The 17,889-nt window shown below is 47.2% G+C and overlaps 1 protein-coding gene across 3 annotated transcripts in view; it reads right to left on the reverse strand.

The window, feature by feature from the left end:
• Positions 1–17,889, reverse strand: part of EFR3A (EFR3 homolog A) — a 1,080,015-nt gene that overhangs the window by 97,359 nt on the left and 964,767 nt on the right. For all 3 annotated transcript variants that reach the window (XM_085604916.1, XM_085604915.1, XM_085604914.1), the window contains one exon: positions 184–232. In XM_085604916.1, the coding sequence (XP_085461042.1) occupies positions 184–232 (49 nt within the window). The remainder of the gene's footprint in view (positions 1–183; positions 233–17,889) is intronic.

The raw sequence follows: 17,889 nt of genomic DNA on the forward strand, positions 1-17,889 counted from the left end.
AGTTAGGAAAGTCAACAGAGCAGTGCGCTAGAGGGATTTATAACAGCACGCTCATATTCTAAAAGTTTAGAGGACCTGAAGAAGGGTACATTTCCTAACCACGTGAACTTTTTAAAACGCTGCTTCATGAATCGCTGGCAGTAATCAAGACATATTTACAAGCAAGAAATTAAATTATCTCACCAATTGCTTTCTTCAATGCCTCAAATGTGATCTCTTCAGCACTATTCACCTAAAAGAAAAAAATATAGCTGCTCAATAGATAAGGCGCTTAACATATTTATTAATCATCGTGTATTACAGAGGGAGGAAGGTTCTGACACAATGTTCTCAAACAGTACTAGGAAAGATTTAAAAACAGTGTAAGCATGCCATCGAAAACCTACACACGAAATGAGCAACTGGTGTGAAATAGCTTTCACTGGGTAATAGGTTGCATGAATTAGAGATCACGAAAGACAATGCAGTTGTGACAAATCTTTGTTGACTGACAATATTTTTCCAACTTGGAATATGCATCACCTTCACTGACTTACTTTACCACAAAGTTACAAAAACAGTATCCCGTAAGATATCAGTAGGATGTTACCGCGATTTTCTCTTTGTCCTGTATCTTTACTTTTGGCAAACGTCTGCATGGCCAGATTCCAAGAGAAAATCTGTATTGAGTGTGCCCTGAAGCGGAGACACTATATGGGTCTCTCCACCCTGGAGTCTGAAGGAGAATTCTCCTTTAGCACACCCCACCCATTGCCTAAGCCCTGGCTGGTAGCATCCTTAATCGTGGTTTGCTCATGCCCAAAGCTGGGGGAAGGTGGTGGGGGACAAGCTCCGGCACCCCCCTCCAACCCCCCACCCTCAGCACAGTACCCTGACCTGAGAGCGCCAGATTAAGACTGGAGGATGGCCCCTCCATGTGCCAGCAGGGGACTTCTGTACACCCCAGCCTGGAGTGGCGGAACGAAACTTGAGGGGCCTCACGTTTGGTTCCCCCACTCAAGGCTTGGGGTTTAAAGAAGTCTCTTTGTATGTGTTTGGGATGTTTCGAAAAATGCTGTGCATAACGTTTGCCACAAGTTATTGCGATCCTCATCAAAAGTATTTTATTTCAGTAAGAACCATAAAAGCATAGGACAAACAAAGCATTTAAATGTAAAAGATGCATAGTAGCATCAAGTTCAGCAGTGAAAGCATGCCAGCGCCAATCCATCAGAATGGAACCACTGTCATATAACCAATGTTATAGGACATTGGAGAGCCATAAAGCCGCAATTTTGCTCAAATATGTGTCTCCACAGAAATGCTCCAGCATCTCAAACATTGCACACGGCCAGTTCCTGCGATGGAATAAACTGGAAGCAATCATTTCACAAGGCCTCAACATTTGTGGTAGTATATATGCTTTTCAGGAACTGCATGGACTCATAAAACGTAAACTTTAAGCAAGTTTTTTAAAACATGACATTAATAATTAGGCAACCAATTTAAACAGTCGGAGTTGCTGCAAAGTGCAAGCATTAAATATAAAGTGCAAATATATGAGTAACAACACCACAAAACTTCAAGTATGTGCAAAAAGAAAGCCACAAGTAGACAAGGCCATAAAAAGCCCCTCAAACATCATGGAGAATCTTGTTACAATTGTTTCATTATGGTTGCCCTGAAGGCCCAACTGCCTACAGATATGGCTATCCACTGTTTCCTCAGACGACTGTAACTTTGACAAAAGAACCATATGTGGAAGAGCGTCTCGCCTGCATGTAAGCAGACAATGCTCGGAACAGGGAACCCTTCCACTTATTGTAAAAGGATTTCACAGGGAGGGTTCCAAATCAGAACAAAGTTTTGTGCTGGTTTATTACGATAATCGAATCATGTTTGCACAGTAAAAGCTCTGCATACACCAGTTCACCTGACCTGTAGCTATTTCCGAAGATCCACGTATGTAAAAATGACAATTACAACATGGAGGGTGATCATAGTACGCACTTAGGAGAACCCAATTCTTCTATGCTGGTCTTGGTTCCTAGAGCTGCCAGGAGGGAGTGGACAATGCTTCCTGCCACAGCAGCCTCTGGGAAGCTCGCATGCATGAAGGCAGTAACCACTGCATTGCATTCTGGGATCCTGCAAGCTGGATAAACAATTTTGGACCTAAACCTGCTAGAACATTGCTGCTAACGGGGCTTTACTAAACGTTGAGGTGAGTGCTGCCAATTTCCCACTGCCTTGTTATGTTCCATATAGGTACCTTGCTATAGGCTCAGGTAGCAACCGAACCTTTCACCTACATTCTCCCCTACCATTACACTACATAATGGTTCTTGGGGCTGACCTTTTACCTAGTTACGGTATTGCCTACAGGATGTGGGGTTTTCCCTGAAAACTAGCCTCATTAATTATGCATGACGATTCTTGGAAACTCGGCAGGACTACCATTTCCTGCATAATAACTATGTATAAGGGTCATTCCCTCCGTCATCCTAAGTTCGACATGACACAGCAAGGTAGAACCCCTGAGGGTACCACTTTGGTTATACAAACACCATATCTTGCCTAGGTAGGCAGAGGAGAAAAAGAACTTCCATGCTGACACACTGACGCAAGACACTGAGGTTCCTGCACACAGACACTCCAGCTCCCAGTGGTCTGACATCCCTTGCGGGGTGTCCATCTCGAGACCAAGATGGGGTCCCACATTCTCGCACTTCGGGTAATGGAGTTGACTTTATCCTACAGGGATTCTTGGCTTTACACCTACATACATGCTAGGTACACTTGGGTATATCTAGTTAGGGTTGCATCGTAGGAGTATGCATATTTACTGTAATGTATTTTCATACTTGCCTGTATTCATTGTTTTAGCACTATGGTAGAAATCTACCATCCTTTTACTCTGTTTGCGCTTATAATCATTTATATCGGTTTCTGTCTTATGGTTGTTTCAGCACAACTATTTTACACTACAATGACGCTGGTTGAAAAACGTACCCACCGTTTAGTCTGGGGATCTCTCGGAGACAAAGTGGGCATGAGTAACTCAGCGAAAAGTATCGCACTGTTTCCACGATCCCTGATGGGACAGAGATGTCATGTTCGATAGTTGCCAATAACTATTCTCCCCTTGTTAAGAGGGGTTTCTAGTGGAACTGTGAGCTAGCTGGTATACAGCCGAACATACTCGGTGGGCGTGTCTAGAATCAGTCTGGACACCAGACCCACAGTCTATGTTGTCTAAACGTGCAGATCCTATATAGGTTTATAGGAACTACACGACAGGCTAGAAGCAAGACTGACAGCAAAGCCTGTAGATCTGCTGGCCAACTCTGCAGTGTGACCTTGCTTACATGGGACCCCGAGCTGGCCCAATGGGATGAGAGACCCAGATAAAGGGCTTTGAAACCTTTTTTTTTTACCCCTCACCTGAGACAGGAGGAGGAGGATGCCAAAAACTCTAATGCAATAAGTGCAGGTAAGCTCAGTGGCAAGTCTGGCTGGCCAGAACCTATCACTGTTCAATGTTCCTGCTTCTGTTGCAGTTGTCGAACAACTTTTTGGCTTGCCAACCAGCTGGTTTAGAGTTATGAGAGGCTTATGTGGCATAAAATAATCCCTTGGTGACTTTGTGCTTCCATCCAGTTTTGTGGGTCAGACAGTGGTCTGATTTCTCCATCATGGCTAAAGGTTGGTCCAACAAGTATGAAGCTGTTCATTCAAAGCCTCTAAGACCCCTAGATAGCAAAATGAACAAGTTATTTACCTTTAGTGATGCTCTTTCTGGTGGATGCTCTATCTAATTATAGATTCCGCATCTTAGATCCAGAAAACATTTATCCATAGCAGTGCTTCGGTGTGTCTTACTAGGTGGCACAATATGGCCTCTGCGCTTGCTCCATACCACCTCAGAAGAGATGGACTGGTGCTGCATGCAAGCACCACACCCCTGCGTGATGACATATGTTTCTTGTCTGCACCCTCAGACACACAGTGTGAACAACTGTTGGCGCCAGTATGCTGCTGAACACTAAATTCGGCCCATTTTAGATGTTATAAAAGAAGACTGGCGGTGAGGAATCTGCGAATAAACAGAGTATCTCCTAGAAAGAGGAACATTTAAGGTAAACCATTGGTTCTTCTGATGGACACTTCTAACAACAGATTCATCACATTAGAATAGATACCGCAGGTGAAAGTGGAGAGGACTCAGACCCACAAATTTGTCTCAGCGGCTATCATAAATGGATTTAGCGGGAAGGCATCTGGTGGCAAGGATGACACCCACCACTTCAGGTGGAAGATCAAACGTAGTCAGTTGCCATTGCTCAGTCTCCACATGTTGGTGGAGACCATGCAGATTTGGTTGTAGGACTCTGCACTGCTGATGAGACTGGAGGTCCTTGTGAAGTGGTAGCCTGATTTGAGGACAGATGCTCATGCCCAGAAGGTGAGGGTAACACACTAGCCAAGCCCAATACAGAGGCACTAAGAAGAACTTGGCCTGGTTGGTCCTAAACATTTTCAGAACTGTGGGCAGGGGAGGAAGGGAAGGCTTACAAGAGTCACAAAACCTTAGACACTGCATATTCTCAACGGTGTCAAAATGATCTAACCAGGGTTCTGTCCACTATGAGAAGACACAGACACTACCTCGGAATGTACACTCCACTCATTAACTGCCAGTCACCGCCTGCTTCGTTAATTTACTCTTGCATTTAGGGACCCTGCCAGGTGGGTCAGAAAATGCCCTAATGGTTCAGCCACCTCCAGAGGCATAGAGCCCCCGACACAGGATCCAGAACTCATGGTGGTGGTGTTGTCCATGAGAACCTGTACCAGCCACCCCTTGATGGACAGCAGGAATGTCTTCAGAACTAGATGAATGACCCACAACGGAAGATTACTGATGTAACCCACTTTTTACCCACCATGGATAAGGATTTACTCCTGCCCTTGTCAGGAGTACATTTTTAACCTTTTCCAGTGCATTAAGAAACTGGAGAGGAGTTGGTGAATATGCTTAAACATGTAATTTGTGAGTGTGCACATACTCACAGTGTGTTCCATCCCACATACGTCCAGCTTCTCTAGGTAAACTTGTGGAAAAGTGGAAAGATGAGACCCTTGCAGTAGTCCATACACTTTACAATGTGGGTCTTAATTAAATCATAGTCATAGAGGCTATTATCAGGGCAAAAAAAATATTTGGCACCAAAAGTGTCACATGATTTTTTACAGGACAAGTAGAGTTCTGAACTATCCAGTATCTTGACCAAGTAGATATTTGATAAAATTCCACATCAGTGGAAATATAACTAATTGTATAACTGTGAGCATGAAGGTTTCCTGTTTTTGGGCACTTCAGTAGGCCCATGTTGGTTATGGTGTTGAACCAAAAGTAACGGGTACATACCTAAGTGGCTTATTGGGAACAGGTATAGCAGACATTTTCATTGGTTCATCAAGTTATTACAAAGCCAGTAGGCCTAACTTACTTATTGTGAAAAACATGTACTGAAGTCAATAGGTGATTAGGGTAGATCCTTATCACACTGTACTAAAGTCTAAAGACAGATATTTTGCTATATGGAATCTCAGATTGCTGGAGTATGCAAGAGTTTTTGATAATATTTATTAGGCCCTACCTAACAGATCCCAGTTAGGTAGTGCGTAATAAATATTGTTTTGACAATAGTAATATTGAACATATTTGGAATTTTACTGTTGTAAACCTAATGGTTGCCTAGTGGGAAAGCGTATGCTCAATACTGTAGTTCTGAGTTGGCTATGGTGCAATCCATTAAGAAAGGCAATAGTTGTGAATGGTTCATTGGGAAAAGTAATTTTAGATTCCATAAGTCATAAATATTTATTTTAAAAAAGTACGGCAAATGCAATAGGCCTGATTTGTTTGTTATGAATTATATACGTCAAAGTCAATAGGAATTTAAAACTGATTTGTTACTAAACTGTGAAATAAACTGGGTTGCAGACAAGTGCCTTATTACAGAACATCGTACAGATTATCTTTGTAGACAAGGATTTTGATGCAGACTAAAAAAAAAAAAGTAATATATATATATATTCACACACACACATTAACATATACATACATGGACAGAGGAGCCTAGCGCGCAACCAAGATGGCCGCGTAGGTGCGAGGCTCCCGAGGACCTCCGCGACCTCCTATCACTATCCTGAACATATCCTGTCCCAGATGAGGGGACTGTGTTGGTGAGCCCGAGCTGAGGTGGCGCCCGTTTTCCGCTTCCAAATCGGACCTCGGACACCGACTTTACCACCGATCGAGGTTTGCGGCCTTCTCCTAGCCGAACCCCGGATTTGCGTTGTGGGGCGATCCAGTGACGAAGTGAATAACAGCGGCGGGCAGGGCTTGGTGGCTCGCGGACCCGCACTTTCACTTTCGCTTTCGTACCCTCCTGGCTGTCTATGCGAGGTTGGGTCACGGGGCTTTGTGTGTTGGTGTGGCCTCTCTGGGGGACCCCGCCTGCCCGCCAGCTGTGATCCGCCCTGCAGATCTGGGGTGGCACCCCCCCGGAGCCCGTGGACCGGCTTGCCTGCCCTTCACGACGTGGCTGGTACGATCGGGAGACTGGGACCATGGCCACGAAACAAGATGGCGATCGGGCAAAGGTAAAATCGACCCGGCGTGGCGCAGCCCAACAGTCCAACAGCATGGATCGCTATACCCTCCAGAAGGGATCTCCTGAGGTGCCCCGCAAGTCCCCTGAGGGCCCTACTGATGCCCCCGATCTGCCCACGGATCTGACTCTGCGGGATGTCATGGGCGCCATCGCCGAGATGAAGGCCTCTGTGGGCCAGCGTTTTGACACACTGGCGCAGAAGATCGACTCGGTCCTCGTAGATGTTGGCCTGATAAGGGCCGATCTCTCCAAGACCAACGACCGAGTTGATTCTTTGGCCCACACCGCATCGGGCCTTACGACAGATGTAGCGGCCCTGCAAACGGAGGTGCGCCGAATTGCTCGGGCGAGTGCGCTAATGGATCGTCGCCTGGAGGACTCCGAGAGTCGGGCCCGGCGTAACAACATCCGTATCATCGGGGTGCCTGAGGGACGTGTGGAAGCGGCGGAGGACCTTTTCGTGGAAGACCTGATCGTCAACCATCTCCAGCCACGGGGGCTGAGTAAATTCTTTGCTGTGGAGAGAGCCCACAGGGTTCCCGGGGGAAGGCCTAAGGTCGGAGCCGCTCCGAGACCTCTCATCGCCCGGATTTTTAATTTTCGGGACAGAGACGCTATCCTGCAATCCTCCAGACTACAGGGACCGCTTAGACTTGATAATATGGATATTAATTTTTATCCTGATTTCACCCCTGCGGTCCAGAAACAGAAACTGAGCTTCCTTGGTGTCAAGCGCCGTCTTCGGGACCTAAACATCAAGTACGCCATGCTCTTCCCAGCTAAGCTGCGAGTGGAGGTGGAAGGTCGCACACACTTTTTTGATCGTCCCCAAGCGGCAGGGGACTGGCTGGATACTCTGTCTGGAGATCGGGATCGGGGTGGCGGGGGGGGAGCGGCCGGGGGAGAGGGCTCGCCGGATCAAGACTGAGGGACTAATATTAGGCCTCGCTCGGGACAAAAATGATGCCACTTTTTGACTATACGTCGGATTGCTTAATTTCCCCTCCTATGGAGGTTGTGTGGGGTCTCTTGGGGGTTCTCCCTCCTCCTCTGGGGGTCTAGTTAGTTTAACTATCTATGGGGCGACAGGCACACTGCACATTGGGGGGGCTGTCTGGGCTCATGCAGGGGTGCAGGGAGGGGGGAGTATTGTTGGGGTGGGTGGGTAGGGATGGGGCGTTGTTTGTTATTCTCACAAGGCAACCCTTTTTTTGTGTAGGCTCTACTGTGCTCTCGGGGGGACGAATGATGGTCTTTGTGTATGATGGGGGGTAGGGAATTGACCTTGTTGTCTTGGAACGTTAATGGACTGGGGGACAGGATCAAACGAGGTGTGGTCCTACAGTATCTGAAGCGACTCTCGCCTGATGTGGTCTTCCTGCAGGAGACACACCTTATTGGCAATTCCTTCTGCGCCATGAATCGGCGTGGCTATCGCCTTGTGGCCCACTCGGGCTTCACGTCAGGCTCGAGGGGTGTGGGTATCATGGTAAAGAACTCGCTCCCGTTAGAAATTGATGAGGTGCTCCATGATGACAGGGGACGTTACACTGTCTTGGTGGGGAGAATGGAGGGCAAAGTGGTTGTCTTTGTGTCAGTGTACGTCCCACCGGGGTTGCAGTCGACCACCTTTGCAGATCTGGGGCGCCTCCTCCTTGGCCTTCCGGGGGGGCTTCTGGTGGTGGGGGGGGATTTCAACGCGGTGGTTTCTGGAACTGTGGATCGTCACCCCCCTAGGGACCTCCCCCGGGCACAGGCGTGGCTATCCGGCCTCTTGGATACACTGGGATTGGTGGACTGCTGGCGCTTAAAACATCCCACACAGTTGCAATACACTTTCCACTCGGGGGCCCATGGTAGTCTCTCACGGCTTGATTATGTCCTTGTCTCGGCGGCCCATGTCGGGAGGGTGGGGGAAGTGCGCCATTTGGCACGGGGTATCTCGGACCACTCCCCGCTATTGTTGCATGTTGATGTCTTTCCGAGGGCTGAGAGCAGGGCGGTCCCAATCAACTCCTGGTACCTGCGCGACCCCACCATTCGCGCTGACTTGATTAAATCCCTCCAGCGCTATTTTGAGGAGAACGTGGGGTCAGTGCCTTCAGCTATCTCCCTGTGGGAGGCCTTCAAAACAGTACTTAGAGGGGAGGCCCTATCCCTTATTTCCCACGCCCGGAGGCGTGAGCGGGAAGAGGTGACCCGGGTGGAGGCTGAAATAGCGGAGCTGGAGGGTAATCTAGAAGATGGGGTGACGGACGCTGCACTACATGTCCTCCAGCTCAAGCAGGCGGCGTATAGGGCCCTCGTTACGGAGGCGGCCAGGGGCCTTAGTAGAGAGCAACAGGGGCGGCTGTATGATGTGGGTGATAAGGCTGGTAAACTGATAGCGTGGTTGGATAAAAAGGAAAGAGCGAATCGTGTGGTCCCACTGATTGAGAAAACGAATGGTGTGTGTGTAACTGAACCAGAAGAAATTGTCTCATGCTTCGCGGAGTATTTCCGCGAGGTGTATTCCCCGGTCTCTTCTTGCTCGGAAGAGGATTCCCGTGCCCTGCTCAGAGATATCGCACTGCCTTCCCTGTCCGGGGAGGACAGGGTGTTGCTGGACGCCGCTCCCACCTCCGACGAAATTGCCCTCGCCATACGCTCGGTCGCTTCTGGCAAGGCCATGGGCCCGAATGGTATCCCTATCGAGCTGTACAAGCTGCGACCGGATACATTGGCGCCTCACCTCCGCGCAATGTTCCTTGCGGCCCACTCAGTGGGCTCCCTCCCGCTTGACCAGCGTCTGGCTACAATCGTGGTGATCCACAAGGAAGGGAGACCTCGAGATCGGGTTACTTCTTATCGGCCTATCTCACTACTGAATGCGGAGCCTAAAATTCTCGCTAAGGTACTCGCCAATCGGCTGGTCGGTGTGGTGGGAGATCTGGTTCATCAGGACCAGTCTGGCTTCATTCCCCATCGCAATACAGCCCTTAATCTGCGGCGTTTGCATGGGGTGCTTGCGCGCGTCCCATTCATACGGGAACCGGCCATTCTGGCGTCCTTAGACGCCACCATGGCGTTTGATACGCTTGAGTGGCCATACATCTGGGCGATGCTTGCTAAGTTCGGGTTTGGCCCAGGATTCATCAGTTGGGTCAAATTGCTGTATGCGGGCCCATTGGCACAGGTGGTCGTTAACGGAAGAGTATCGGCCCCGTTCGAGCTGGGCCGGGGCACGCGGCAGGGCTGTCCCCTGTCGCCGCTTCTTTTTGCGCTTGCCTTGGAGCCCCTGGCGGAGTGGCTGCGGTGGGAGCCTTCCATCCGAGATCTCCGTTGGACCCCCGAGTATGAGGATCGCGTATCCCTATACGCTGATGACATCCTTCTGTACCTAGCCTCCCCACGCAAATCACTTATAGTCCTAGTTGATGTTTTACACTCGTTTGGTCGTAACTCCGGTCTCGTCATCAATTGGGCTAAATCGTGTGTGTATGTTCTCTCTGGGGAGGCTCCTATTCTCCCGCGGGGCTGTCCGATCCAGATCGCCCCGCAGGGATTTCGGTACCTGGGTGTCTTCATTACTCTGGACCCGGAGGCCCGGTATGAACGGAATCTGCTTCCCCCCCTCCAGCGTCTGCGGGTAGATGTCGCACGCTGGCGGCGCCTGCCGCTTTTGCCACTCGGCCGGGCAGCATTGTTCAAGATGATGTCTCTGCCGCGTTTTCTGTACGCTTTGCAGAACACTATGGACTTGGTCCCGGCGCGCTACTTCCGCGAGGTGGAGAGTCTGCAACGCCGCCTGTTCTGGGACGGGAGGCCGCGCATTGCTCTGGCTAAGCTGACGCTCCCATGGTTTGACGGGGGGATTGCCCTCCCGGATATTAAACGGTACTATTGGGCCTCCCAGCTCGCTGCCATTAACCATGGCCTCTACGGGCCCGCCTTAAACCCGGCTTTTGAAATGGACAAGATGCTCCTGCCAGGTGGCGACTACAATCGAGCGCTCTACTCTAGCGCGCCCGACGCTCGTCTGACGGGCCCCACGCGTGTCATGGTGCAAGTCTGGCACGCGGCCAATGCAGCTATGGGGTGGAAGGACCGTTTGACCCGGGCATCACCACTATACGCGTCTGAGCGGTTAGGTTCCCTGTGGACCTCTAAGGGCTTTGAGAAGTGGGACATGATAGGTATCAGTAAAGTGGGGGATCTTTGGACGAGGGAAGGATTTAAAACGTTCGATATGCTGCAGACGGAATTTCAGTTGCAGGGCAGTGAATACTTCCGGTATTTGCAGGTCCGTCATGCGCTGGGTTCCGTCTTCATGGATGTTGCCTCCATCCCGGAATATTCCCCCCTGGAAGATAGAGTGCTGGATGGGCATGTCCCGGACAGCACGATCTCACTTATATATAAAAAGCTGATAAATGACCGCTCGGGCCTGTTGACTGCCCTTCGTGCGGCTTGGGTTGCCGACGGGCTGGAGCTGGACGACGAGGACTGGACCTCCGCGGTGGCCTCCCCGAAGGAGGTGGCCATACCGGCTCGCCTTCGCTTCGTCCAGCTCAAGATACTCCACCGTGTCTACATGACGGGGCCAAAGCTTCTGCGTATGGGCTATGCCGGAGATGGGTTATGTAAGCGTGGGTGTGGTGCTTTGGGGACCTTTATGCATTTTTTGTGGGAGTGCCCGGAGGTAGAGGGGTTCTGGCGTGGTGTACATGAGGTGCTGCGTCTGGTTACGCATGTGGCGCTGTTGCCTGAAGCGAGACGATGCCTGTTGAATGTGTGGGAACCGACTGATTACTCAGCGCCGCAGACGTGGTGGGTGACTCTGGGATATATGGTAGCCAAGCGTGATATTGCTCAACTGTGGGGATCCCAGAGGCCCCCGACGGTCTCGGCCTGGAAAGAACACATGGACTGGTGCATGTTTCGTGAAAAAGTGGTGTATGTGGCGAGGGGTAAGCCTGGGACATGGGTGAAAGTATGGGGCCTCTGGAACGCCTACCGCGGGGGTATCTGTGCGCCGCCACTGCTGCCTGATCCCTCGCCAGCCCCATCCCCTTAGCCGACTCATTCCCCCGCTGCCGGGCATTGGGTTCCCCCAGTCCTCGCTTTGCTCTCTTCCCCCTCTTCACACTTCTGTGTATAGTTGGGATCCCCCCTCTTGGGGAGCACGTACTGCTATTTTTGATTGTGGGTTGCCTTGTGGGTGTGGTTTTAATTGTTGTTGTTTTAATTTAAAATGAAACCGCATAATGGGGCCTGGATGATGTGGTTTTTCGACATTGTTATCTATTGAGAAATGCTCCTCCTGTAATACCACGTGTTCCATGTATATATGTCGTGTGTTCCTACTCTTGCTAGCGGCCGGCCGGAAGGTTGTGGGCCCATACTTGTATACTTTTAAGACCTGTAATAAACGGTTTAAAAAAAAACCCAAAAAAAAACCATATACATACATGGAGGAGCTTTGGGTCAGCCCTCTTCGGACACTGGTTTATACGAGTGTGTCACTTACACTCTGCTAGCATACATGACAGCATACATCATGGGGTAACAGGTCATCCATTTCAGCCAAAGGATCTCTTGCTCAGTGAGTGACAGCAGTTCTCTGATCAGATGTGCTTGTTTGCAACAAAATGTATTGTAATTGTATTGTAATTGCATGTATAGAATGCTCACTACCCATGACGAGTTGTCGAAGCGCTTTTTCGGCGATTAGCCCACTACTCCGGAACCCAATTAGGATTAGTGTTGAATTAGTATAGTGAAATATGAAAGTAATTTGAGTGGTGGATAGGTTAGTCAGTTATTTGGATTGAGAAGGATAGCGGTGGGATAGAAGAGGGAAGAAAGGTTGGCATTTATATGGCGCTTGTTACCCCATATGGGGTGTTAAGCACTTTCTTTGTGAGTAGCACGCTACTCCGGAACCCATAAGGATTAGTGGTGAACTAGTATAGTAAAATATGAAATTCATTTGAGTGGTGGATATTAATCAGTTATTTGGATTGAGAAGGATAGTGGAGGGAAAAAAGGTTTGCATTTAATATAGCGCTTGTTACCCCTGTTGGGGTGTTGAAGTGCTTTTTTGGCGAGTAGCACAATACTCTGGAACCCATTAAAAAATTTGTGTTGAATTAGTATAGTGAAATATGAAAGTAATTTGAGTGGTGGATAGGTTAGTCAGTTTTTTGGATTGAGAAGGGTAGCAGAGGGATAGAAGAGGGAAAGAGCTTTGCATATATATAGCCCTTGTTACCCCTGATGGGGTGTTGAAGTGCTTTTTCGGCGAGTAGCACTCTACTGCGTAACCCATAAAGAATTAGTGGTGAATTAGTATGGTGAAATATGAAAGTAATTTGAGTGGTGGATATTAGTCAGTTATTTGGATTGAAAAGATAGCGAAGGGATAAAAGAGGGAAAAAGAGTTGCATTTATATAGTGCTTGCTACCGCTAATGAGATGCTGAGGCACTTTTTTCGGCAAGTAGCACCTTACTCGGAACCCATAAAGGATTAGTGGTGAATTAGTTTAGAGAAATATGAAATTTGATAAGTGGACATGTTTGTCTTATTTTAATTGAAAAGGATAGTGGAGGGATATAAGAGTGAAGGATATAAAGATTTTTATTTGAATCTTTTTAGGACGTCATAGCAGTAGTGGGAGGCTTGGGATGAGTAAAAAGGGATGTGGAGGGGAAGAGTCAGAGGGAAGAGCTTAGAAAGGCTGGTGCCTGGTGGAGCTGCAAGACAGCTATAGAGGAGATTGGTCCCTGGTTCACCCCCTCGGCCGTCACCTACCCAGCCGGACATTGGACACAGTTCTTTCCGTCTCTCCGCTGTGTCTCCTTCCTCCCCCTCCCTCCAAAGAAATACCGCAACATTGGTTTTTTTCCCCCTGTGATTTACTATGCTCTTGTAACGGATTTAATTTGTAACTTGTAACTTAATGATCCTCATGTAAAGCGCTCCGATACCTCCGAGTCTAGCCAGCGCTATATAAAACTCTTCAAATAAATAAATAAAGAAAATAAAAGGCTTGTTTTAGGGGATCAGTATAGTAAAAAAGGTGTCAGATGGTGCAAGGAGAAGTAGAGTCGGGAACAGTCTAGAAAGGGCTATTTTGGGGGTCAAAGTAGTGGTATGGGGTTTGAGATGAATGAGAGAGTGGATGTAGAGGCTATATTGATAGAGGTATAGGGTGAGAAATAGGGTAGTACATTGGAAAGAGTAGTAGAAAGAGGTCTGAGATGAGTCAGAGAGTTGAGGTAGAAGATATATTGAGAGAGGTATAGGGTGAGAAAAAGGGTAATGCATTGGATATGCTCAATTAGAAGAACGTAATAAATATATAGATCCATAAGTACATGGAAAGTTTATAGATGCATAATGGAAGTAAGTATATGGAGACTAAAGATATTGATAGAGGAATAGGGTGAGATATAGGGTAGTGCTTTTTTATGGTGAAAGTAATAAATACATAGCTCTAGGTGTATGGAAGGCATATAGATGCATAAAGGAAGTAAGTATAAGTAGATTGAAGATGCATTCGATAAACTCTAGTTTTCAAATGTTGTACTTAAAAATGTATTTATATATTCATTTTTTTTTGCATAGTTATTCGATATGTTTATACAACGCAATACACATATATAGGTACATATCAATAGCACAAATAAATAAATGCTTATATACAGAGGGATATGCTGTATATTTCTGTTTGTGTATGGTGCTTATGTGGGGAAGAGCCAATTCTTGAGTAGTTTTCTGAAGAGAAGGTGGTTTTCAGTGGATCTTATGTTGGTGGGTAAAGAGTTCCACATTTTGGCTGCTTGAACAGAGAAGGATGTGCCACCAATATTTTTTTCTTGTATCTTGGGATTTTGAGTTAAGGTGCCACTCTAGAGTGGAGATTTCTTTGTCGAGTGTGTTTGGTGATTTTATTCCTGATGAAGAGCGGTCCCATTCCATGTATTGCTTTGTGGGTGATACAAAGCAGCTTGAACATGGATCTTCTGGCAACCGGTAACCAATGCAGGGCTTTCAAGGCAGGGGAAATGTGGTCTCGCGGTTTGATATGTAAGAGTAGTCTGGCAGCCAAGTTCTGAATCCATTGTAGTCTTTTCATAGTCGTTAAAGTTGATCCATGGTAGAGGCTATTGGCGTAATCGAGCTTGGACAGAACAAGGGAGATGGTAGCTTGGACCTTGTTTGGAAATCCCAAATGGGGGAAGATTCGTCGCAGATTTTTTATAGTAAAAAAGCTTGATCTCGCTAGTTTGTCCACTTGGGCATTCACCACAGCTTGGAGTCCATGGTCATTCCGAGGTTTCTTACTTCCTTCGATAATTTAGGCGGTGTTCCCAGTTCATCAGGCCAGGCGGCAAGTGGGTCATAATATCTCCAATCGCCACATGAGTATTTCCGTTTTGGAAGCCTTAAATTTCTGTTTCAGTGCGTGAATGTGTGTGCATCAGTGTCAGGTCTGTTGGATTAGCCCTTTTGTTTTATATTTTCTTCTTCTAGAGGTCCTCCTTCAGAAGACTCTTTTCATTTCTTTACATCTTCTCTGTTTATTTTCAGAGGATGAATGGATGTAAGAGTGCAAAAATCTGGGACAGATTACATGCATGACGATTTTTGAGTGCTTTGTTGTAAGAGGCTCGCACAAAGAGCTTGAACATAAGATTTGAACAGAGTGTGGAAATTACCCCAATAAGGGCAGATATCAGAAACCCATCTGTCTGAAACAAGGCAATAGAGGAGAATGTGCAGAAACACATGATGGCTGGCTCTGACACCCATGCCACCATAAAAATCTTCAAGAAACAACACGAATCCTGGAGCAGTGGTAACAGAGGAAACATCTTGGTGCACAAATCTGACTGGCCCAGGCTCGAGAGGGAGTAGAGCCACCTACCTGTTGGCCATTCCTTGAAGGACTGGATACTTAAAACTATGGAGCCTAAGGGGCTTCAAAGCTCTTGTTGGTCGAAAGGACGCAGAAAATGCTGGACTCACCACTAAAATCCTGGTGCCCCACTGCAAGTTATACCAGCTCACACTTTGGACTATTGTGACAGGGATGCTATCCTCCTGTGGGCTAGATGGAGTGAGACTTTAATATGGGGGCCTGGTCATTCAGATCTAACCCCATAGTAGATGAGCCAGGTTTAGCATGACAGGAGTCCTATGAGGTAGTCAAGAGTAGACCCTGAGAAGTGGGTTTAACATATATGCTGTATTTTTTTGCCAAGGTGGAAGTAATACAAGATAACAAAACTGACTTCTTCAGCTCATCAGAAATTGTCTGTATTGGCCAGAGAGCTGGCAGGGGACACAATACAATCTGCGAGACCCCGATTAAAAGCGGATGCAACGGATCGCTTGAACCTCAAGGCTTCATCAGGTAAGCCCTCAACTGCAAATTGAGACCTAGCTACAACAAATGATTGTGAATTTTGATGGGAACCAAGAACTTTAAACTATATACTGATAAACCCAGGGACTAAAAACCGGAAATGGTAAATAAGAGCAGCTGGATCATCAACTTAAAAGTTAAGTGTAAGTAGATTAACAGGACCCAACAGTTGGCGACCACAAAACGCAGGGGTTTCAGGGCAAAGCACAGTTGGAGATCCTCCTCGACTCCAGCCCGACCTTCATGGTGTCCGCCTTTGTGGAGCGATGCAACGGGGAGGCATTGGTTGGCAACGTCCCAGAATGGCTACTAGATTTTGTTCCTATTTGTTCTAGGGTTATTAGTTGGTTTTGGAGTGGTGTACCAGCAAACAAGAAGATATTATGCAACTGAAACGCCTGAAAGCGAGGCTTCTGTACAGGCAGAGATAACTGAAATCAGCTACATAGATAAAGCATCTACATGTTGTTAATAACTGTTTACCGCAGATTCGGTGGGTGGGAGTTGGTCTAGGGATTGTCTGTACAGTAAGATATGAGAGGCGCAGATTTATGGCGTGATTGTGGAATGCGGATGAGGAGCTAGGATCAAACTAGGTGTGTGGGCTCTGAATACGAGGAAGCATTGAACACAGTAAGACTGACCTCAGAATGACTGCTAATATGATTTCTGTTAAGATGATAACATGGAATGAATGGGAGGTTAAAATTATATAAAATGCCACAGGATAGTATCCTTCATAAAAAGAGGTCTTACTGCTTTTGTATCCCTGAAGCATAACAGGAAGCCAATCAAATAGTCTTTGGACTCTACTCTTCAGTCCTGGGTTGAAGTGAGAATTGTTCCAGCCCTTACGGATTCTCTCCACAGGTTACAGTAGGTGCAGTCCTCTTTCTGGAGTCCTAAAGGTTCAGCAGCTGTAGTCCTCCTTCTGTTTCCACAGGTTCAGCAGTGTTTTGAAGAGCGTGCTGACGGTGCCAATTTAACGCCCGATGCCACTGTGTAGACGGGGAAACTCTAGGCAAATCCCTAACCAATGGGGTAAAAGTTACCAAGAATGCTACTACCCACTTCCTGTGTGTTTTGCTGTAAACTATCCAAAAGCTGTGTCACTCCCTACCTAAAACCAATATGGCAGAGCCTTTCTTTCCTTGTTCAGATCTCTGGGCCTTAGGTAAATGAGAAACGCCCCATGCAAACCAGTTCTGGAACAGAGTTTCCCCCCACTGGGATAGGGGTCACTCTGGCTACTTGGACAGAGGCTGTCCTAGGTGTGATACTCTCTAAAAGTGGTATCCTCAAAATAGACATTTAAAATACGACTTGACAATCAGATTGGATTTTAAATTCCTATGAATTTGAGTACTTGAATCATGGTTCTAGCTATTCTAAGCTGAAGGTATTCAATGTAAAGTATTATTAAACAGCCTAGAGCTTTTGCTGGTAGAGCCAGCTTTGCCACAGAGAAAAACAACTTTGGATATTTTTCACTGCCAGGACATGTAACACTTTGGGGTTCTACTTTTTAATTACCATGCACCCAGCCCTTTGGACATTTATGGCCTACCTTTTGGTGACATATAAGTAATAAAAAGGAAGGTTTAGGCATGGCAAAAAGTTTATTTTTCCAGGCCAAATTTGCAGTTTTAAAAGTGCACACACAGACTGCAGGGGCAGGCCTTTAGACATGCTTTGCGCACCAACTTTAGTGGTGGCACAATAGGTGCTGCAGTCCACTAGTGACATTTAACTTACTGTCCTTGGGTACACTTAGTACAATATACTAGGGACTTATATGCATGTCAAACATGTC

The sequence above is a fragment of the Triturus cristatus genome, chromosome 5_1 (genome assembly GCF_964204655.1).
Source record: "Triturus cristatus chromosome 5_1, aTriCri1.1, whole genome shotgun sequence".
Classification (NCBI taxonomy): domain Eukaryota; kingdom Metazoa; phylum Chordata; class Amphibia; order Caudata; family Salamandridae; genus Triturus; species Triturus cristatus.